At 40.2% G+C, this 24,105-nt stretch overlaps 2 protein-coding genes across 13 annotated transcripts in view; one reads left to right on the forward strand and one right to left on the reverse strand.

Annotated features, from left to right (window-relative positions):
* The window catches only part of LOC126356142 (bromodomain-containing protein 8), a 482,606-nt gene that overhangs the window by 339,979 nt on the left and 118,522 nt on the right, over positions 1 to 24,105 (forward strand). The window lies entirely within an intron of this gene.
* The window catches only part of LOC126356145 (retinol dehydrogenase 14-like), a 262,668-nt gene that overhangs the window by 58,073 nt on the left and 180,490 nt on the right, over positions 1 to 24,105 (reverse strand). Inside the window, exon 1 of one of the 3 annotated variants that reach the window (XM_050006881.1) lies at positions 8,034 to 8,434. The exons of 1 other annotated variant lie outside the window; for it this stretch is intronic. In XM_050006881.1, coding sequence (XP_049862838.1) covers positions 8,034 to 8,169 — 136 coding nt within the window. In that variant the 5' untranslated portion in view covers positions 8,170 to 8,434. Of the gene's footprint in view, positions 1 to 8,033; positions 8,435 to 24,105 lie in introns of those variants that run through there. One more of the 3 variants, XM_050006883.1, reaches the window with a different exon arrangement.

A 24,105-nucleotide genomic window follows, 5' to 3' on the forward strand; every position in this document is an offset into this window, starting at 1 on the left:
GGTAGGTCAGGACAAAACTGGCTACGTAAGGTCTCGTATTATTTCGTAGAAAGATAACATCACAGAGACCTCAAATAAAGGGAACAGATATAGGCCTTACTATGTCAGAAATGCAACAGTTGCTATCAAAATTACTCGCTTTGTGGACTGGAGGTGATTGTGTTATGTGCCCAATGGCGCCCGGTATTTTCATCTCAGGTTTTGGGCCCATATGATCATAACTAATACAAATGCAGTTGGTCAGTGTTTGTTTTTCTCAGATCCTTCAGGTACAGATGCACCTATCATGATGATGTACACAGAAGAATGAATCATCTGAAAAGAGGACGGGGTGAAACTGCTATGTCCAGTGCGGTCTTTGAATGCACCACTGTCAGTGCACCTCTCTCTGTGCTGCTTCAAAGGAAATCACAAAATAATCACCGTGTTCACAGTCTATAATGATCTGAATGCCAATACTCTGTCTACGTTGATAATTCTCTTGCTACAACAAGATCATTTCCTGTATCAAGATACACACTGTTGCTGTACGATCCTGCTAGGCCTAGTGAACAATATGTCAGTCCTCTCGAGTGCTAGTCACATGGCTACTCACATCCTGGATTGCATTGAATATGACCCTTCTAAACCCACCAATTCCATATTTGTATTACAGAACCATGGACCTTATCACGGTGGGGTGTCATACGTGCTGAGTGATACAGACTGCCCTACCATAGGTGTAGCCACAATGAATTGGTATCTGTTGAAAGGCCAAGAAAATGTGTGGTTCCTGAAAAGGGATGGCAGCCTATCCAGTAGGTGCATGAGCAGTTGTCTGGATGATTGACTTGTTTGTCCTTATAGCATTAACCAACATAGCCCTGCTGTGCTGATACTGCAAACTGCTGAGAGCAAGGGGGAAACCACAAATGATGAGGGCATCCACTCAGGTGAAATATTCTGGAGGTAAAACAGTCTCCCCCATTTGGATCTCTGGGTGTGGACTACTCAGGAGGATATCATCAGGAAACACGAGACTGTCAATCTATGGTGTTTGATCGCTTAATCAGGCAGGTAGGTCAGAAAATTTACAAACAGAAATGGTTAGGTTGAAGGTAGATACAGAAGGGATTTGTGAAGTTTGATAGTACAATGATCAGGACCTCTTATCCAGTGAGAGCAGTGTTATAAATACAAAATCAAATAGCAGTAATGCAGGAGTAGGCCTAATACTAAATAAGAAAATAGGAATGCAACAGCATAGTGAATACATTATTGCAACCCAGGTTGGCACAAAGCCAGCACCCACAACAGTAGTACAAGTTTATATGCTAACTAGCTCCACGGATGATGAAGAAATTGAGAAAATATATGACAACATAAAAGAAATTATTCCCATAGTAAAGGGAGATAAAAATTTAATTCTGATGGGGGACTGGAATTCAATAGTAAGAAAAAGGAAGAGAAGGAAAAATGGTAGGTGAACAGGGACTGGGGAAAATGAATGAGAGAGGAAGCTGCTTGGTAGAATTTTGCACAGAGAACAATTTAATCATCACTAATACTTGGTTTAAGAATCATGAAAGAATGTTGTTGTGGATATAGAACAGACCTGGATACACCAGAAGGTTATATAATGATTCAGATTGGTTATATAATGGTGAGTCTGAGATTTCAGAATGAGATTTTTTGATTATTTAGTGTAGATTAAAATTGAAGTAATTGCAAAAAGGTGGGAGATTAAGGAGATGGGACCTGGACAAGCTGCAAAAATCAGAGCTTACTGAGAGTTGCAGAAGGAGTACTAAGCAACGATTGACTGATACAGGGGAAAGGAGAATTGTAGAAGATAAATGAATAGCTTTTAGAAATGAAATAGTGCAAGCAGCAGAGAATCAAATAGGTAGAAAGACAAGACCTGGTAGAAATTGTTGGATATCAAAGGAGATATTGAATTTAACTGATGAAAGGAGAAAACATAAAAATGCAGTAAATTAAGTATGTGAAAGGGAATACAAATGTATAAAAAATTAGACTGACAGGAAGTGCAAAATGGTTATGCATGAATGGCTACAGGACAAATGTAAGAATATCAAACATATATAATAGGGCAAATAAAGAGATGTTTGGAGAAGAGAAAAGAAAAGTAGCTGTATGAATACAAAGAGCTCAGATGGAAATCCAGTAGTAAACAACGAAGGGAACGCTGAAAATTGGAAGGAGTATATAGAAGGGCTGTACAAGATAAACGTACTTGTATCATAGAGGCAAACTACTCCAAGGAAAACAGGTGCTGAAAGATATGGATATTACACAATCACTTTAATAAAGCATGGCTGCAAAATACTAACAAAAATTATTTACTGAGAAATGTAAATACTGGTAGAAGCCAACCTCAGAGAAGATCAGTTTGAATTTCGAAGAATTGTAGGAAGAAGCCAAAGCAATACTCGTCCCATGACTTATCTTAGAAGATAAGTTAGGTAAAAGTAAACTTACATTTATAATGTCTGCAGATTTTGAGAAAGCTTGTAACCAGGTAGTCTGGGATACACTCTTTGAAATTGTGAAGGTAGCAGGGGTAGAATAAAAGGACTGAAAGAGAAACCAGACAGCTGTTATAAGAGTCAAGGGGCATGAAATAGAAGCAGTGGCTGAATAGGGAGTGCAACAAGGTTGTAGCTCATCCCTGGTGTTATTCAACTGTACAATGAACAAACAGTAAAGGAAATCAAAGGAAAATTTGGATAAGGAATAAAAGTTCACATACAAGAAATAAATCTTTGAGATTTGCAGATGAAATTATAATTCTCTTAGAGACCAGAGACTGTAAAGGACTATGAAGATCTGTTAAATACAATGAACAGTATCTTGAAAGGAGAATTTAAGATGAACATTAACAGAAGCAAGACAAGGATAATGGAATGCAGTCAAATTAAATCAGGTGATGCTGAGGGAATTAGATTAGGAAACAAGATACTAAAATTAGCAGGTGAGTTTCGTTATTTGGTCAGTAAAATAACTGACAATGACCAAAGAAGAGAGTATATACAATGTAGGCTGGCAATGGCAAGAAAAGCAGTTCTGAAGAAGAGAAATTTGTTAGCACTGAATATAGACTTTAATATTAGGAAGTATTTTTTGAAATAAGGGGCAGTCAAATGAAAATCAAACGCCTGTCACAGTGGGACCATGGAATGATTCCATTCAGAAGTAATCACTTGATGTGTTACAACAATCATCACACTGGGACACAAGGTTATCAATTCCTGTTCCACAGAATGCAGCCGGCCACTGATGGATGCACAACAGCACCAACTCTTGCACTTCCTCGTCTGACTGAAATCAATGTCCAGGCATGTTTTTCTTCAGGTCACCACAGATGTGAAAAAGTATAGTGAAAGATCTGGGCTGTATGGAGGCTGTAGTGTTTCCCAATCAAATCATCAAAGCATAGTCTTCGTCTGATTAGCAGTGTGGGGGCGAGTGTTACCATGCAACAGGATGCTTCCTCTGCTTGTAGAGGTCTTTGAGAATGGAACCACAACAAATCTACAGAGCTATGAAGACACTTTGCTGAATCTGCAATGTGCCATAATTAAAAGGAATGCCACTGGACAGGAATTCTGTTGGACAGAATCATCCTGCTGGGTGATAATGGCTGCCCTGACACCAACAATCGGCTGAAAGTTGCACTTCAGTGATTTGGTGGCAAAAAACTACAACATCCTCTGCACAGCTCAGACCTTTCACCAAGTGATTTTCACATGTTTGGTGACCTGAACAAAGGTATGCATGGATGTTTGTTTCAGCCAGATGAGGAAGTGCAAGAGTAAGTACCAACTGCATTCTATGAAACAAAAATTGATCATCTCATCCCCCAGTGGGATAAGTGTCTTAATGTATATCACAATTCCTTGATCCTGTTGTGGCAGCTTACCAGCCTTAGCATTCCTACACTTCCCTGTTCCACTCTACATACCGGTACTTGTATATTCAACTCGTTCAATGATGCAAAATCTTTTTGTTGGAATTACTGTCATTTATGTTTGTAACTTCTTTATTAGTTTCTTACTTGCTGTAGATACAAACATCCTGTTGTTCCAGAAGTGTATGATCCTAGTTTCCTATGCCCCTTCTTTATTTTACAGTGTCACTGAATTTCCTTGTTTTCTTTTCTTGTTTTCCAGCTGACAAAGTTACTGTTACAGGATTTGTGATCACCTCATGGACGTAGACTGCTAGGGTTTTTATCACTTACATTATTACTTCACACAGCAATTTCTTGCCTACGCAGAATAGCATGAAACTTTCTGGGGATCAGTGTCTATATGTTCTGACTACATCTCAATGGGATTTTACACAATTTCTCAAAAAAATGTTACAATGACTTGGCGAAACTGCAGAATAGTAATAGACAAAGAGAAGAAGTAAAGACAAGTTTGCATTCAGTCTCGTATTTGTAAATCTCCTGATAATGACTATGAACAATATCTGATCAATAGCAAGTCGCCTTATCAAGAGATCTGATTAAATAGTTAAAAAGCTAAATGGAGAAACTACAATGTTACAGTCAGTGACCATAGTTCTTCTGACTCCACAACAGAAAACAAAAAGCCAAACTCTACAACAGGTATAAAAATAAACACAGAATGAAGACATAGCAAGATTCAAATACAAATCCTTAAACTCTTGCACTTGCCTCTTATGTTTTACTAATCAATATTCAGTGTGTAAGGCTGTACTTAATGTGAAAATTGAGATGAAGATGCTGTGCTCCTCCTTTTCCTCAATCTTTGAACTGACTGAACCAGCAATAATAGGAGAACTTACTATTTAATGTGGACTCTACCCAATGATGTAACATGGCATTTAACATTAACAAATTATTATCAACAGATGAAAAAATACTAGAAATGGAAACCTAGGATTGACTAGGGATCAATTGCCAGATCTCTGGATTTGGTAGTCTGGTACTAACCATTTGCAACAAAGCACCTAAAATAATTATTATTTACACATTAGAGGAAACTAAATACATTCAAGTCAAACTTCTGCGCATCACAAGGATGACAAACTAAAATAAAATTATCAGTAACTCAAGGAGCTGTGATGGCAAAACCACAGAATATTTCCATTCATCCTCTGCCATGCAATTCACACTGCCTTGCAAAGTATAGATGTAGATGTAATGCTGTCTTGTAAATAGCCTCTTGTGATGCGTAAAACTGACTGACTCTATTAATTACCTTGATCAGACTAGTTGTATAAAAAACACTGAAACAACAATAAATGTTCTTATTTTGTTCTTGAAAGTGTTTATTGAACACACTGAAGTAGGAACATCATGCTCTCATGACACTAAAACAGTTTTCATGAACAACATTTTCTCTAAGAGGGATCTCTTGTTTTGATGACTGCAGTATCTCAATGTCAGCATATTTTGGATGATTTCATCTATCATGTGTTGCATCGCAATAATCTGGTGCAACATAATAAAATAGAAATTTGTACAGTACAGAAAAAGTCAGTAGAATACTTCCTCAGACCTCATGCTGTAATCTTTTCAAATGAATTAGTATAATAAGTAGTGCATAACAGATAATTTTCAGTTGACAGTATTGGGTGTGTTACAATTTTATACGTCAGTGTTCTGAATGCATTTATCATTTTACATTGAATCAAGCCTTAATTACAATGCATATGAAATAAATGCACAATAAAAGGAAACAATCACATTTTACAGGAATGTAACGAGTTATTACATATTTTCTGTTTCATTTTAAGTACTCGCTTCTACTGCATGTACATTTGTCCACAAAGTACACTTTTAAGTCCTATTTGGAGCTTGGAGCTTTTAATTCCTTTTATTTCCACAACTGAGATACAATGCTTGACGGAAAAAAAAGAATAAAAAATGTGGCTGCTTCACCTGGACTGAGCTCTCTCTGCCTAAACTTAGTGTAGTTATTTTTCTTTCCTCTCTTTATACAATATGTATGTCTTTATTAAGGACATGTTTACCATTTTCTCTCACTACTGTACTATTTTTTACGTATACACTCTGTACATTGTCAAAGCATTATGCTGTATGAATACCAGTACTTGTCTACAGGGCTGTCTGCGTGGTACCTTTGCTACACACCTCACTGGTGTTTTCTGAATTACAAACATTCTTTTAAAGTGCTGGTACTGGTAGCCAGCTTGTGCACTCTCCCATGTGTGAACTGATTAGCACTGATGTGGGAACACAAGTCCATTGCAGACTGTTCTCAGAACTTTCTCATCGATAACATTTGCTACTTTGCATATAAGAAAAATGAGCGTGTTTATCGCATACACAATGCACCTATGTGCATCCCCATGTCAAATGCTTATCTATACTAGTTTCTCAAATGTTGTGCTTCTTACTTCTCTATTTATTTTAAAATATACATTAAATACATTTTCTTCTGTTTCATTTGAAACACTGCATTAGACTGATTTATACAAAGCCTCTGTTGTAATAGGTACTTATTTGCATTTTCAGGACTGCTTCTTTTGTGCATTCAAATATTTTTGCCAGATCCAGAAAGATCTTCTGTTGCCCATCAAGTGATATTCCCTGCCAACTCTTTTGTCATCATTATTGGCTTCCCTTCTCTGAATCCACGTTATGATATTGGTAGTATTTTAACTTTTGTTATTCTGTATTATTGTTTCATAGATTTATGCAAATGTGGAAATCAATTATATTTGCCTGTAATTTCATAATTCACCTCTCTTCCCTTTCTTAAATACTACGAACCTTTATTTTAATTGCTTAGAATACCATCTTGAGGTGCAGCATGTCTAACACGAGTGAAGGATTTTAGATGACTTTCCCTGCATTCCATTATGAGATGTGATGTAATGCCATTCAAGCCAAATGGATCTTTGCTTTTTAACTGCTTTACTAGGTCAAAAACCTCTTAATGAAAACAACATTTGTTATGAATCTGCAGCACTCTTTCCCTTTTATTTTGTAGACAATATTATACGCCTCAGTTTTTTTTCCCGAGAGGTCGTAACACCCTTTCAGTTTATTTCTTGCATGGATTACGTCACCAAATCACTCAGCTTTTTATTTTTTGTCGTTTATTTACCAATTTTTTGTCGACAGGGCATGTAAAATTACAATACTAACTGAATAAAGAAAATACTAGGACATGCAAAATTATTATAATAATTAAATAAAGACTGGTCCCAATTGGTATTTGCATCAGTGTCAGCACACAGTAGCCTTTCCTGTCAACTCATGTGTCAAACAATACCGGTACAATATTTGATGGAAGCTTTTTTTTAATATGTAATATGGTATTCTTTGATTCGAATTGTCCTAAAGTACTAGTACACTCCTTGTACAACATGTAATATACAATTTACAGTGGGAAAAACAGGAGAAATAATACGGTATCTCTTTGTTTAAATATAATTTAGGGAAGTACTGCAGTACCTGCTTTTATTCTACAGAAGGATTTTGCAGAAATCAATAAAACTTTTTATTTGCAATTTTCATGGAGACTCAGAATTAATGTGAAAGCCCATTAAGTCACTGTTATCATAATATCCTCTATGGCAATTCTTGTTAATGTCTTTGCTATTTTGTGTTAAGAACTTCTGTGACACACTGTATTTTGATCAGTGGTAAATAAAAACAATAGGGAATGCACCATTCCTTTTTTTTAATTCTTAACAACGCTTGAATGTTATCGCTATTGTGCGCATTCTTTTCATATTATGTATATCGACTCGTTCCACATCCATTTTCTCACACTTACTGATCTATGGAATATTGTACGTTTACCCTAGTAAATAAACTGGCAGTAACGATATTGTGTTATGCTGAGCGTTAAGCATCTTGTACACTTTCTTGGATGGAAAATGACTACTTCACCAATTAGAGAAAAAAAAGTCTTGTCATCGATTTCGCGTATATTGCCAAAATGGTATGCTATCAGCTTTTGAAATACCGGTATAGGGATACATAGCATCTATGCAAAATATTATCTGGACAACTGTTGTTCTCCTACCTGTGTTTGAACCGGTAACAATTGCAGTTTTTCCATGCAATAATCTTTGACTTTGACAAACTCCTATAGTGCATCTGTGATACAGCTTTAGCAGCAGAAGGAATATTGCTGTGGAAATCAGTACGTATCCAATCATCACGAACGCACATTCACTACAATGAACAGCTACTGTGTGACTCTTTATCGTAGTTCATTCGGGAAGGCAAGAGTCGATTTGCGATATCAGCATCTCATGCGAAGGAATGTGAAAGTCTGCCTATCAAACCACACAAAACTTTAGCGACAGCGAAACACGGAAACGCCTTCAACTGGACGTAGCAACGTCTGTGAACTACGTCACTTGCCGTGTTTCGCTGCCGCCAAAGTCTTGTGACTATCTGGTAAAACGCACTTCTCAAGGTGTGCGTCACCTATCAAACAGGTCGCAAGAGAGGCAGTTACGGCAACTATCAACCGGTTCTGCATTGCGTACAGTTCCTGAGCAGGCGCACACTGGACTCGCATTCGGGAGAACGACGGTTCAATCCCGTCTCCGGTCATCCTGATTTAGGTTTTCCGTGATTTACCTAAATCGTTTCAGGCAAATGCCGGGATGGTTCCTTTGAAAGGGCACGGCCGATTTCCTTCCCAATCCTTCCCTATCCCGAGCTTGCGCTCCGTCTCTAATGACCTCGTTGTCGACGGGACGTTAAACACTAACCACCACCTGAATAGGCGCAACTCCGCGCATGCTCAGAAATTCGGGACGACGGCATTATATGTTAACGTCGGAAGTCAACAATGTTACGATAGTGGATTTTTTGCCTATTTAACTTTAATTTTATTGTTTCCTTTGTTTTCGCGAGACAATGCGAAGCTCACGTGAAGATATGATCTTCCCCAGCGACTGTTCTCCCACAAGACAGGCCAAATATAGAAAATAATATATAAAATTGGCGTGGTGAAAGAAGTAGCCTAAACTTTGGCCAGAAAAGGCCAGATAAAAGTCGTAAACGAAAATTGTTTCTGCACTGAAGAAACTGTAGGAGAAAAACGGTTTTGGGTGTTATTTGGCAGTTATAAAGAAAACAAGACACAAATGGGAAAGCAGAAAGGCGCTGTTTTCTGATTTCTGAATATTATTTGATATGATTGTCCATATTTATTTTCGGCGTAATGTTTACATCAGGTTGCGCGACTAGAAATTTTGTTAGTGCATCTTGAAAAGTAAGGATGTACTTATTGCCCTTGTCTGTGGGGGTCATTGGACCAACAATATCAATGTCACACTTTTCAAATAAATGCTCAGGGACAGTCGTAATTTCCGTGGGCATTTAGTTTTGTTTTGTGTCATTTTTTTCCTTTGGCAGCTTTCGCATTTGCGAATTTACTGCTCTATATCGGCTTTCATGCATTCCCATGTACAATATTTTTTTATTCTTTCGTAAGTTCTTCCTTTCCCCTGATGGCCACCAATTGGTTAATCCATGAAACTGTTTGAGGATTGTATTCTTCTCCTCTAAACTCAAATTAGCGGCCGATTCCCGGACGGCTGCCTTATTTGTGATAGCCTGTGTATCTTTGCTTTCCACATGGCCTGAGTGGTTAGCTCCACTTACCTCCCCTCCTACAGCTGGCTCTGTTACGTCACCAATGCCCCTGAGAGACCTTGCATTCTTCCGTGTTTGCTTGAATCTCATTGTATTTCCTTTCACGTAGAGCGGAATCCAAGCTCTGAGCAATACAGCAAGTACTATCATAAGGATACCTTTTATGCTGTTTTACAAGCACATAGACTGAGCGATTATGCGAGACAACAGCTTTAGTCGCATTAAACGTGCACAGTACTGGCCAGTCAGCTTTCAAACTAAACTGCAATGATGTGAGCACTTGCAGTTCAGATGTAAAAAGAGACGAACAAAGAAACAACATAGCTTCGAATGTCATTTAATTTTTTAAAGAGAATGAAATAATATTTGGAGAAACTCCAGCACTATCGTGTTCTTCTTAGGTGACCAGACGGAAAGCATAAAATGCACTCGTTCTCACCTGAAGCAGTATTCTAATTAAAAACAAGATTGTTGAAAATTTCTAACTTAAGGATAGAGTAATTTTTCTGAGCGAGCTGTGTGTAATGTAAAAGCACACTGCAGGGATTTCACCGCACTGTTGAATACTGAAGCTTTTGTATCTCGCCTGGAAGGCAGGCCGAATGTAGGAAGCGAGTAGGAGCAGGTGAGGTAAAAATCTCTCGGTACAGCTTTCAAGGTAAAGCTGGTTTTACTACCTCTCGACAATAACTTGCATACATAATAATGTGAGTACCTAACTTTCCATTGGGGAGCACGTAGGTGCGAAGCCGGTTGTATCAAAGTTCACAAAAGTAACACAGGCCTAATTTGTAGTGGTTCGCCAACTAGGAAGTAAAAACAATGTTGCTTATTCGTCTACTCGGAATCAAATGGTGCAGAATGTGGAGCGGCGCTCGTAGAGCTGCACAGCGCCGGTTACAGGGCGCTGTCGTCGGTTTGGTAGTGCCAACCTAAGATCTTTTACCTACACCGTGGCATCGTAGCTATCGATACCACAGAAGCCACTGAAAATATTAGTTACAGTCGATCGTCTGGTAATCTCTTAGCTCCTTCCTCCTCCGAATCTGAGAAATATGTTTGAGTTCTATAGTGTGCCGCGTCTGAGCGGATCAAAAATGGTTCAAATGGCTCTGAGCACTATGGGACTCAACTGCTGTGGTCATTAGTCCCCTAGAACTTAGAACTACTTAAACCTAACTAACCTAAGGACATCACACACATCCATGCCCGAGGCAGGATTCGAACCTGCGACCGTAGCAGTCGCACGGTTCCGGGCTGCGCGCCTAGAACCGCGAGACCACCGCGGCCGGCTGAGCGGATCAGGATGGGAGCTAGACGCTAATTCCAGTAATGAGGTGGCTCGAAGTCCTGGTGCTGGAAAACAAGCTGGAGATTCTTTGCAGATAAGGGAACTTTGTGGGATAAGGGACATATAATTCTGATGAAATGGCTGACAGTGAGACGAAATACGAGGTAGGATAAGACCACTGTCGAACCCTAAGAGGCACCAACACATTGAATGTAAGTTGTGCAAATAGTGCATGCACCCTGTGCGGCTAAGTCCCACGAGAAAGTTAAGTCCCGTCCCGAGTGCTGAGTAACTCAGGTCCAGCGTCTGAGGCAACTGTCGAAGGAAATCTCTAGCAACACAAGCGACCTTGATGATATAGGATCGTCTGATGCAATCGCCCGCGATCACGCGCTTCTCCCGTGCCCTGTCGACCTTCCAGAACATCCTGTCGTAGCTGGTCACATAGCTCTAGCGTCCCTTGCCACAAAAACGCAACCTCTCCTGCTTCCCAGCGCCCAGGCTGACGTTAGGTTGCTTTCCTACATGTTCATCTTATGCATTTCTACTCACACAAATTCGCGACAAGTGTCACCTGCTGTGTTGATAACGAGCGTATCACGAAGCCAACCAGGTACAGCATTTTCTCTTATTTTATGATGAGCCCGTTCTTAACCCCCCTAGCGCTCAGCAGTGACATGTGAGAAAGCTGCATGCATTAGTCCCAGTACGTCTGGCAGCTTAAACATTCTTGTTACTTCTCGGGCATAAACCCTCAAGTTGTCTCCAGATCAGTTCTGTTGGGTTCCTACTGTAATGGGTCAGTAGCAAATGTAAAAATGCAGTGTTTGTATGATGTGCTCAATGCTGTGAAAATGATTGTTTCTCATGTTTTTACGATACTTATCTACCTCCGTGGTATAAAACGATGGTCACAGTCCAAATAAAGAGTATTTGGTTTTTCATTTTTGCCTTAAAAATTAAATTGTTATGTTTTCTAAATTTAAGCAGCTTCTATGAACAGGCTTTCATAAAATATCGATAATTAAGAATTTGTATGTGAAATGAAAACAGGAATATCGTGTCCAATATGTAATTAGCGCCCCCGATGAGCCATGGACCTTGCCGTTGGGTGGGAGGCTTGCGTGCCTCAGCGATACAGATAGCTGTACCGTAGGTGCAACCACAACGTAGGGGTATCTGTTGAGAGGCCAGACAAACGTGTGGTTCCTGAAGAGGGGCAGCAGCCTTTTCAGTAGTTGCAAGGCAACAGTCTGGATGATTGACTGATCTGGCCTTGTAACAATAACCAAAACGTCCTTGCTGTGCTGATACTGCGAACTGCTGAAAGCAAGGGGAAACTACGGCCGTAATTTTTCCCGAGGGCATGCAGTTTTACTGTATGGTTAAATAATGATGGCGTCCTCTTGGGTAAAATATTCCGGAGGTAAAATAGTCCCCCATTCGCATCTCCGGGCGGGGACTACTCAAGAGGATGTTGTTATCAGGAGAAAGAAAACTGGTGTTCTACGGATCGGAGTGTGGAATGTCAGATCCCTTAACCGTGCAGGTAGGTTAGAAAATTTAAAAAGGGAAATGGTTAGGTTAAAGTTAGATATAGTGGGAATTAGTGAAGTTTGGTGGCAGGAGGAACAAGACTTCTGGTCAGGTGATTACAGAGTTATAAACACAATATCGAGTAGGGGTCATGCAGGAGTCGGTTTAATAATGAATAGGAAAATAGGAATGCGGGTAAGCTACTACAAACAGCATAGTGAAGGCATTATTGTGGCCAAGATAGATACAAAGCCCACGCCTACAACAGTAGTCCAAGTTTAGATGCCAACTAGCTCCGCAGATGATGAAGAGATTGATGAAATGCATGATGAGATAAAAGCAATTATTCAGATAGTGAAGGGTGACGAAAATTTAATAGTCATGGATGACTGGAATTCGGTAGTAGGAAAAGGGAGAGAAGGAAACGTAGTAGGTGAATATGGATTGGGGCTAAGAAATGAAAGAGGAAGCCGCCTGGTAGAATTTTGCACAGAGCACAACTTAATCATAGCTAACACTTGGTTCAAGAATCATAAAAGAAGGTTGTAGACATGGAAGAAGCCTGGGGATGCTGACAGGTTACAGATAGAGTATGTAATGGTAAGGCAGAGATTTAGGAATCAAGTTTTAAATTGTAAGACATATACAGGGACAGATGTGGACTCTGACCACAATCTATTGGCTATGACATGTACACTCCTGGAAATGGAAAAAAGAACACATTGTGTGTCAGACCCACCATACTTGCTCCGGAGACTGCGAGAGGGCTGTACAAGCAATGATCACACGCACGGCACAGCGGACACACCAGGAACCGCGGTGTTGGCCGTCGAATGGCGCTAGCTGCGCAGCATTTGTGCACCGCCGCCGTCAGTGTCAGCCAGTTTGCCGTGGCATACGGAGCTCCATCGCAGTCTTTAACAGTGGTAGCATGCCGCGACAGCGTGGACGTGAACCGTATGTGCAGTTGACGGACTTTGAGGGAGAGCGTATAGTGGGTATGCGGGAGGCCGGGTGGACGTACCGCCGAATTGCTCAACACGTGGGGCGTGAGGTCTCCACAGTACATCGATGTTGTCGCCAGTGGTCGGCGGAAGGTGCACGTGCCCGTCGACCTGGGACCGGACCGCAGTGACCCACGGATGCACGCCAAGACCGTAGGATCCTACGCAGTGCCGTAGGGCGACCGCATCGCCACTTCCCAGCAAATTAGGGACACTGTTGCTCCTGGGGTATCGGCGAGGACCATTCGCAACCGTCTCCATGAAGCTGGGCTACGGTCCCGCACACCGTTAGGCCGTCTTCCGCTCACGCCCCAACATCATGCAGCCCGCCTCCAGTGGTGTCGCGACAGACGTGAATGGAGGGACGAATGGAGACGTGTCGTCTTCAGCGATGAGAGTCGCTTCTGCCTTGGTGCCAATGATGGTCGTATGCGTGTTTGGCGCCGTGCAGGTGAGCGCCACAATCAGGACTGCATACGACCGAGGCACACAGGGCCAACACCCGGCATCATGGTGTGGGGAGCGATCTCCTACACTGGCCGTACACCTCTGGTGATCGTCGAGGGGACACTGAATAGTGCACGGTACATCCAAACCGTCATCGAACCCATCGTTCTACCATTCCTAGACTGGCAAGGGAACTTGCTGTTCCAACAGGACAATGCACGTCTGCATGTATCCCGTGCCACCCAACGTGCTCTAGAAGGTGTAAGTCAACTACCCTGGCCAGCAAGATCTCCGGATGTGTCCCCCATTGAGCATGTTTGGGACTGGATGAAGCGTCGTCTCACGTGGTCTGCACGTCCAGCACGAACGCTGGTCCAACTGAGGCGCCAGGTGGAAATCGCATGGCAAGCCGTTCCACAGGACTACATCCAGCATCTCTACGATCGTCTCCATGGGAGAATAGCAGCCTGCATTGCTGCGAAAGGTGGATATACACTGTACTAGTGCCGACATTGTGCATGCTCTGTTGCCTGTGTCTATGTGCCTGTGGTTCTGTCAGTGTGATCATGTGATGTATCTGACCCCAGGAATGTGTCAATAAAGTTTCCCCTTCCTGGGACAATGAATTCACGGTGTTCTTATTTCAGTTTCCAGGAGTGTGGATTAAAGCTGAAGAAACTGAAAAAAGGAGGGAATTTAAAGAGATGGGACCTGGATAAATGACTAAACCAGAGGTTGTACTGAGTTTCAGGGAGAGCATAAGGGAACAATTGACAGGAATGGGGGATAGAAACACAGTAGAAGAAGAATGGGTAGCTTTGAGGAATGAAGTATTGAAGGCAGCAGAGGATCAAGTAGGTAAAAAGACGAGAGCTAGTAGAAATTCTTGGGTAACAGAAGATATATTGAATTTAATTGGTGAAAGGAGAAAATATAAAAATGCAGTAAATGAAGCAGGCAAAAAGGAATACAAACGTCTCAAAAATGAGATCAGCAGGATGTGCAAAATGGCTAAGCAGGCATGGCTAGAGGACAAATGTAAGGACGAAGAGTCTTATCTCACTAGGGGTAAGATAGATACTGCCTACAGGAAAATTAAGGAGACCTTTGGAGAGAACATCAAGAGCTCAGATGGAAACCCAGTTCTAAGCAAAGAAGGGAAAGCAGAAAGGTGGAAGGAGTATATAGAGGGTCTATACAAGGGCGATGTACTTGAGGACAACATTATGGAAAAGGAAGAGGATGTAGATGAAGATGAAATGGGTAATACGATACTGCGTGAAGAGTTTGAGAGAGCACTGAAAGACCTAAGTCGAAACAAGGCCCAGGAGTAGACAACATTCCATCAGAACTACTGACGGCCTTGGGAGTGCCAGTCCTGACAAAACTCTACCATCTGGTGAGCAAGATGTATGAAACAAGCGAAATACCCTCAGACTTCAAGAAGGTTATAATAATTCCAATCCCAAAGAAAGCAGGTGTTGACAGACGTGTAAATTACAGAACTGTCAGTTTAATAAGTGATGGCTGCAAAATACTAAAGTGAATTCTTTACAGGCGAATGGAAAAACTAGTAGAAGCCGACCTTGGGGAAGATCAGTTTGGATTCCGTAGAAATGTTGGAACACATGAGGCAATACTGACCCTACAACTTATCTTAGAAACTAGATTAAGGAAGGGCAAACCTACGTTTCTAGCATTTGTAGACTTAGAGAAAGCTTTTGACAAGGTTGACTGGAATACTCTCTTCCAAATTCTGAAGGTGGCAGGGGTAAAATACAGGGAGCGAAAGGCTATTTACAATTTGTACAGAAACCAGATGGCAGTTATAAGAGTCGAGGGACATGAAAGGGAAGCAGTGGTTGGGAAGGGAGTAAGACAGGGTTGTAACCTCTCCCCGATGTTATTCAATCTGTATATTGAGCAACCAGTGAAGGAAAGAATAGAGCAATTCGGAGTAGGTATTAAAATCCATGGAGACGAAATAAAAACTTTGAGGTTCGCCGATGACATTGTAATTCTGTCAGAGACAGCAAAGGACTTGGAAGAGCAGTTGAATGGAATAGATAGTGTCTTGAGAGGAGTATATAAGATGAACATCAACAAAAGCAAAACAAGGATAATGGAATGTAGTCGAGTTAACTCTGGTGATGCTGAGGGAATTAGATTAGGAAATGAGGCACTTCAAGTAGTAAAGGAGTTTTGCTATTTGGGGAGCAAAATAATGATGATGGTCAAAGTAGAGAGGATATAAAATGTGGATTGGCAATGGCAAGGAAAGCGTTTCTGAAGAAGAGAAATTTGTTAACATTGAGTCACTTCTGAAAGTATTTGTATGGAGTGTAGCCATGTATGGAAGTGAAACATGGACAATAATTAGTTTGGACAAGAAGAGAATAGAAGCATTTGAAACGTGGTGCTACAGAAGAATACTGAAGATTAGATGGGTAGATCACATAACTAATGAGGAAGTACTGAATAGGATTGGGGAGAAGAGAAGTTTGTGGCACAACTTGACTAGAAGAAAGGATCGGTTGGTAGGACGTAGAAGATAGATGGCGGCAAGTATACGCGTAATTTTAAATCGCTCTGCAGTTTTTAACGATGTAGTATCAACCAAGTGCGTTATATGTGGGGAAACTGTGCTAAATGGTATTAGGATATGCGAGTTCAATCATAAATGGAGCCATTCGTATTGCTTTATTCAAGAAGATGTACGAATTCAATGTGACTGTAACATGGAGTGTAACGGCCGCGAAAACGCAACTGAAATGTGCTACGCAGGTTTAGAATTAAATATACTCGACGAATTTCAGAAAGAGCTTGACGCCATCAGGGACTATACGGAAACACTAGAAAATGCGGCAAGATGCTTACGGGAATCGTCTGAAGTGTCTCATATACCGGTAAGGCAAGACGGTTTAGTAAGTGCTAGTTGTAAACATCGTAAAGATCAGACCTTGAAAAGTGTAAACAGTGCGACCATGATCAGATATATGAACAACCTACTCACACAAAAACATAAAAGTGAATTAATTGTGGAAAAAGACAATGTGAGTATTATAAGACAAAGAAACTTAGACCTAAATAGCCATGCTGAAAAAGGGAAAGTGAATATTCGTAGACGAAACCTAAAGAGCAATGCGATGTGTAAACAAGAATCCAAGCAACAGACGTATATATTTGCTGACAGTCATGGTAGAGGACTTACAGAAATTATGAGAAATAATCACCCTGACCTTAACGTAACAGGAATTATCAAGCCAGGCGCGCCACTACGCGAAGTTTTGAAGAGCTGTGACAACATTCTGACGCCCGGTAACAATTGCATCGTAATCGGGGGCGCGAATGATGTTTATTGCAATGAAACTTCGCGTGCAACGAGAATCCTGAAGGAAAAAATCAAGAGAATGCCTAAAGTACATTTCTACATTGTCAGTGTTCCACGAAGGCACGATCTGATGGAAAACTCGTGCGTAAACATTGAAATTGTGAGAGCAAACACAATATATGAGAAAATCTGTAGAGGTTACGTGAATGCGACGTTTATAAAGATAGAAAGTGTGAATAGAGAGCACTTTACAAGTCACGGTCTCCACATGAACACAAGAGGGAAAAAAATTATGAGTGTCGAAATAATTAAATTCATTAATGAGTCGTCGATAGAGCAAGGGACTCCAATCCCAATTCCACCAAAACAAGATTCGTGTGTAACAGTAGAACCAGGATTATCAGCGGTAACAGTTGGGTCTCCGACATTACCAGAAACAACAGCAGCACAACAACGAGCAACAGAAGCATCATCACCATCAGCTGCAGATCAACAACAACCAGTAGCAGCAGAGAATCTGTCAGCTTTAGCAGCTGCAGCAGACACACCAGCACCGTCAACAACAGCATCCAGTCCAATAGACACAATTAGTAGACTGCCAATCAGAAGAAGAGTGAGAAGACCCTCACACTTGAAGGATTTTTTTCTACCAGGCAGCCTGAAGGGGACACTACGGTGAGCTGTGCACCAAATCTAGGTAGCTGGACCCTGCTGTATCAGAATGTACAAGGACTATGCAACAAAATGAGTGAGCTGGAAGTAATTTTAAATTGTAATGTTAAGGAGGTTTCTGTGCTGTGTATCAATGAGCACTGGCTTCAGGACACACAGATTTGTGCAGCAAGTATACCAGACTTTAACTTAATAAGTCGCTTTTGCAGGGAAAATTATAAATGTGGAGGTGTATGCATCTATGTTAGAAGCAATGTTAAATCTAAAGAGATAAAACCTAGCAAGGTGAAGTGTGCAGAAAAAGATTTTGAATGTTGTATTTGTGAACTTACAGACTGTCAAACTATCATTGCTTGCATCTATAGGTCTCCATCAGGTGACTTTAACCAATTCTTATATTATATAGATGATCTTTTAAATGAATTGAGAGGCAGGTCAAAATGCACAATAGTTCTTGGTGACTTTAACATTAATTTTAACAAAAGTAATAAGAACAAGGCACAATTACTACATCTGTTTAACTCATACAACATGCAACCTACTGTGTGGGAAATTACCAGATATGGGGAGGGGTCTGGAACAACACTTGATCAGATATTTACCAACAAACAAAGCTGTGAGTACAATATTGAAGTAATAGATACAGGCTTTTCTGACCATATGGCTTTAAAAATGATGATAAGGAATGAGAACACTAAGAAATGCACAATCACTGAAAAATATGTACAAAGAAGACTTATTAATGCAAACAACATAAGGGTTTTTAATAGTATGCTAAAAAGGGTGCAGTGGGGCGTAGAACAAACTGATGATGTAGACAAAAAGTATGACAGTTTTTTTTACTGATTATAAATATTGCTACGATGTGGCATTCCAGTTAAAAAGAATTAAAGTTAGTGAGAAGACAAAAACATGGGTAACACAAGGGATTAAAAAGTCAGCTATCACCCTTAGAAACCTAAGCAAACATGCTAGAATAAATACAACAATTAAACCATACTACAGGAAATATAGAAGGGTCTATAGGAAAGTTTTACAGGCAGCAAAAAGGCTAAGCAATGATTCAAACATTAACAAGGGAAGCAATAAATCAAAATCTATTTGGAAGGTTATAAACAATAGCATAGGAAAACGTAAAACCAAGACCCATAACTTCAAAATTAAAAGTGAGGGGAAAGTGATAGAAGATGCTCAACAGATAGCCAATATATTCAATGAACATTATGTGAACATAGCACCGAACCTAATTAAAGGTCTATGCAATTCAAACAACAAAAACATAAAAGCACCAACTTGTGAAAAGACGATGTTTCTGTACCCAGTAACAGAATGTGAAGTTAGAAATGCTATTAATAAACTAAAAAATAAAATGTCTTGTGGTATTGACGGAATTCCAGACAAGGTAATCAAACACAGTTCTACCAGTATAGATACTAACCTAGCTGACATTATTAATACTTCTTTCAGGACAGGGGTGTTCCCATCAAAACTAAAACTCTCCATAGTAAAGCCACTACACAAAAAGGATAGTACAGCTGACATAAATAATTATAGGCCAGTGTCATTATTGTCAGGTTTCTCTAAAGTAATAGAAAGAGTAATGTATGAAAGGCTAGCTGACTTTCTGAATAAAAATAAAATACTGACTAATGCTCAAAATGGGTTTAGAAAGAACAGGTCCACAGAAACGGCAGTCTTCCAATTCATGAAAATGGTCCTAAATGCCTTGGACAAGAATGAGTTAAGCTGCGGGATATTCTTAGATTTATCTAAAGCGTTTGATCTAATCAGCCATGATTTATTGCTTATGAAACTAGAATTTTATGGGGTCCGGGGACTTGCCTTCAAATGGTTCAAGTCTTATCTCTCGGATAGACAACAGAAAGTACAAATATACCATGAAGGCAAAGAGTATCTTTCTGACTTCAAAAAAACTAGCTATGGAGTGCCCCAAGGTTTCGTGTTAGGCCCTCTGTTGTTCTTGGTGTTTATAAATGATTTGCCAAAGCATCTGACAGTGGCAGAAACGGTGATGTTCGCTGATGACACTAGCATTTTCATAAAAGGATCCACCGAGGATAATCTACAACAGAGTGTCTCAAGGACAATAAATGAGACAGGAAAATGGTTTAGTGATAATGCGTTGATCATAAATAAGGATAAAACAGCATTGATGAATTTCAGTAATATTAAAAGTAAAACTAGAAGAACAGTAAAAGCTGAGCTAGGGAGCTATGTTATTGCACAAGCTCCACATACAAAATTCCTAGGTATATGGGTGGATGAGCACTTGAGATGGGAAAAGCATCTAGAAGCTTTGTGTAAAAAACTAAGTAAATGCTGCTATGTGCTTAGAATGCTTCGGGACTGTTGCAACACTGAATCATTGCTGTGTGCCTATTATGCTTATATGAACAGTTTGCTTAGATATGGTGTGATCTTCTGGGGAAATACAGGTATGGCAAAACAAGCTTTCAAACTTCAAAAAAGGGCTATTAGAATAATGAAAGGGGTTCCCCGTAGAATGTCATGCAGGGAAATATTTAAAGAATTTAAAATAATGACTCTTCCTAGCTTATACATATATGAATGTGTCTGCTTTCTGAAAACTCACCAGGAATTTTCAACAGTAAATAATCAGATTCATAAACACGAAACAAGAAATAGAGATGATTTTCACAGAGAGGCCCACAAAGGAGCACTATACCAAAAAAGTGTCAACTACCAGCCCAAAATACTTTTTAATGCATTGCCTGCTGCAATAAAGAAAATTAAAGAATGTCATAAATTCAAAGTAGATCTTAAACAATTTTTAATAAGAAACAGTTTTTACAACATTGAAGAATATCTAAATATGGGAAAGTAACATTATTTATATAAAGTGAAGTAAAATACTTGTATTTATTATGCAAATTTTTGTAACACATTAAATAACAGAAATTATATTGTAATTGTCTAATAGGGGAAAGTAAGATTATTTATATAAAGTGATGTAAAATATTTGGATTTATTATGCAAGTTTTTGCAACACATAAAATATCAGAAACTATATTGTAATTGACTACATCCATACAATGTATATTGTTAACGGATGAATAAAGAGATTGATTGATTGATTGAGGACATGTTCTGAGGCATCTAGGGATCACGAATGAAGTATTGGAGGGCAGCGTGGAGGGTAAAAATCGTAGAGGGAGACCAAGAGATGAATACACTAAGCACATTCAGAAGGATGTAGGTTGCGGTAGGTACTGGGAGATGAAGAAGCTTGCACAGGATAGAGTAGCATGGAGAGCTGCATCAAACCAATCTTACGATTGACCACATCAACAACAACATGTAATTAGAAACAAGAAGACGTGCATTATTCATAAAAATGATGATGAGTTTAATAATTACTAGATGTAGGTATTTAAAATAGAATAACAAATGGGCAAGTTGAACTAGCGCACCATTAACTGTATCTAATTATCATTCATTACACTATTGATTGCTACGTCTACAAAATCTACATGTGTATCAATTGTAGTACAAATATTGGCAGGGAGAACTTCAAAGTCGATTATCTCCGTAAATTTATGAAAAACGTTAAGAGCAGCCTATCCCGCGGCACTTTTTAACCGTATTTCACAAGCGTGTTTCACTAGGGAACAATAAGCAGCTTCGGCCATTTTCATACTGCGCATTAACAGCGCACAACGGTGCACAGGCTGTGACTGTAAACGATTTTTGAAATAAAAACTACGTAGCTAATGTGTCATTAAGAAAAACGTTGGTGGATCTTAATACACTTGAATATTTTAAAGTTTCATTCAACGTAACTTAGTAATAATATATCTCAGGGGCGGCCGCTGAGGCATTCCATTGCTGATGCCAAAAAAGCTTAGTTTGGTAGCATGGAACGTACTACGGAATTTTGTCGATAATTCATATATTTCATAAGACATTACATCAAACAAAACGTGTAGAGAAACAGAAATAAACATTTATTACAACAGTGGCCTTCTTATGCACAGTAAGAGTTTGATATACAGGGTGTTACAAAAAGGTACGGCCAAACATTCAGGAAACATTCCTCACACACAAGCAAAGAAAAGATGTTATGTGGACATGTGTCCGGAAACGCTTAATTTCCATGTTAGAACTCATTTTAGTTTCGTCAGTATGTACTGTACGTCTTCGATTCACCTCCAGTTGGCCCAATTGAAGAAAGGTAATGTTGACTTCGGTGCTTGTGTTGACATGCGACTCATTGCTCTACAGTACTAGCATCAAGCACATCAGTACGTAGCATCAACAGGTTAGTATTAATCACGAACGTGGTTTTGCAGTCAGTGCAATGATTACAAATGTGGATTTGGCAGATGCCCATTTGATGTATGGATTAGCACGGGGCAATAGTCGTGGCGCGGTACGTTTGTATCGAGACAGACTTTCAGAACGAAGGTGTCCCGGCAGGAAGACGTTCGAAGCAATTGTTCGGCGTCTTAGGGAGCATGGAACATTCCAGCCTGTGACTCGCGACTGGGGAAGACCTAAAACGACGAGGACACCTGCAATGGACGAGGCAATTCTTCGTGCAGTTGACGATAACCCTAATGTCAGCGTCAGAGAAGTTGCTGCTGTACTAGGTAACGTTGACCACGTCACTGTATGGAGAGTGCTACTGGAGAACCAGTTGTTTCCGTACCATGTACAGCGTGTGCAGGCACTATCAGCAGCTGATTGGCGTCCACGGGTACACTTCTGCCAATGGTTCGTCCAACAATGTGTTAGTCCTCATTTCAGTGCAAATGTTTTCTTTACAGATGAGGCTGTGATACAATATGCCATTCTCCAGGGCTGGATCAGCGCATCAGGGATTCCATGCGACGGAGGGTGGATGCATGTATCCTCACTAAAGGAGGACATTTTGCAAATTTCCTGTAACAAAGTGTTTGAAGTCACGCTGGTACGTTCTGTTGCTGTGTGTTTCCATTCCATGATTAATGTGATTTGAAGAGAAGTAATAAAATGAGCTCTAACATGGCAAGTAAATGTTTCCGGACACATGTCCACATAACATAGTTCCTTTCTTTGTGTGTGAGGAATGTTTCCTGAAAATTTGGCCGTACCTTTTTGTAACACCCTGTATATACCTGCAGAACGTGATAGCAAGTGTTTGTATAAGAGAGAGAGAGATAGATAGATAGAGAGAGAGAGAGAAGTTGCTTCAGCTATCTTTCTCGCATGTCTGCATTAGATATAAAACGTAACACTAACTCCGAAAATCTCTCTCGCACACACAAATACACACGCGCGCACACCTATCAACAGCACAATTCTTCTCTCCTCACGGAGTACGTTCGGTCACCTTTATGTGGCAGTCGTAAGAAGGGGGTGCTTTGATGTGTAATTGCTTAAGATTCTGCCTGAAGTACCACGTACCGATACCACCAACCTCAGTTAACAACTGCGTTCCAGCCGTTACCAAATGAATTTATGCCCTCCACTTTGCTTTGAGTTGTGCTTGTTGGTTGTTTGCTATTCTTATTTTGAAATTAGTGCAGAGAGCAATCTTGCTCTGTCACAGTTTCGAATATGACTCTCACAACACCAGATGGAATCAGCGATCCATATGTACATTAATGCATCGGTCCTGCCTTCTCAGGAGCACAGAACACGAGCGTAGGGTGCCAGCCCTGTGAGAGGGAGGCGTGGCTTGTAACCCTCCACTCCGCTATTCTCATATCGACAGGCAGAACTCTTCCTTTTGTGTACGTTCGCGCCCGACTGACAGAAAAGTGTGCGCTATAACATGAGTGCCGGTACGAGAAAGAATAAACCATTTATAAATTATTCGAACTCGTAATCTGGATTTTGCGAAGCAAATTTAATCAAATTACCAACATTCAATGCTAAAAGCATTGGACTCACCAAAAGCAGCAACTCCATGATTTTGGGAAGACAGCTTCAAAATAATCATTAGTAACGATGTTGTAAATCGATTTGTTGCTCTCTCTTGTTGGCAAATAAGTCTGTCATCTCAAATTGAAATGTTCACTTTTACACACTTATGACTTTTCACAGAATAGCGTCCCTAAGGCACTCGGTCATTCTTCTTTCATGGTGTTTCGTAGGAACGTTTTAATTCTCTTGAGCATTGAAAAGCACCGCTCAGCTTCTGATGTCGAAATAGGCGTTATGATTAGCAGTTTCAAAA

This window comes from Schistocerca gregaria, chromosome 3 (genome assembly GCF_023897955.1).
Source record: "Schistocerca gregaria isolate iqSchGreg1 chromosome 3, iqSchGreg1.2, whole genome shotgun sequence".
NCBI classification, from domain to species: domain Eukaryota; kingdom Metazoa; phylum Arthropoda; class Insecta; order Orthoptera; family Acrididae; genus Schistocerca; species Schistocerca gregaria.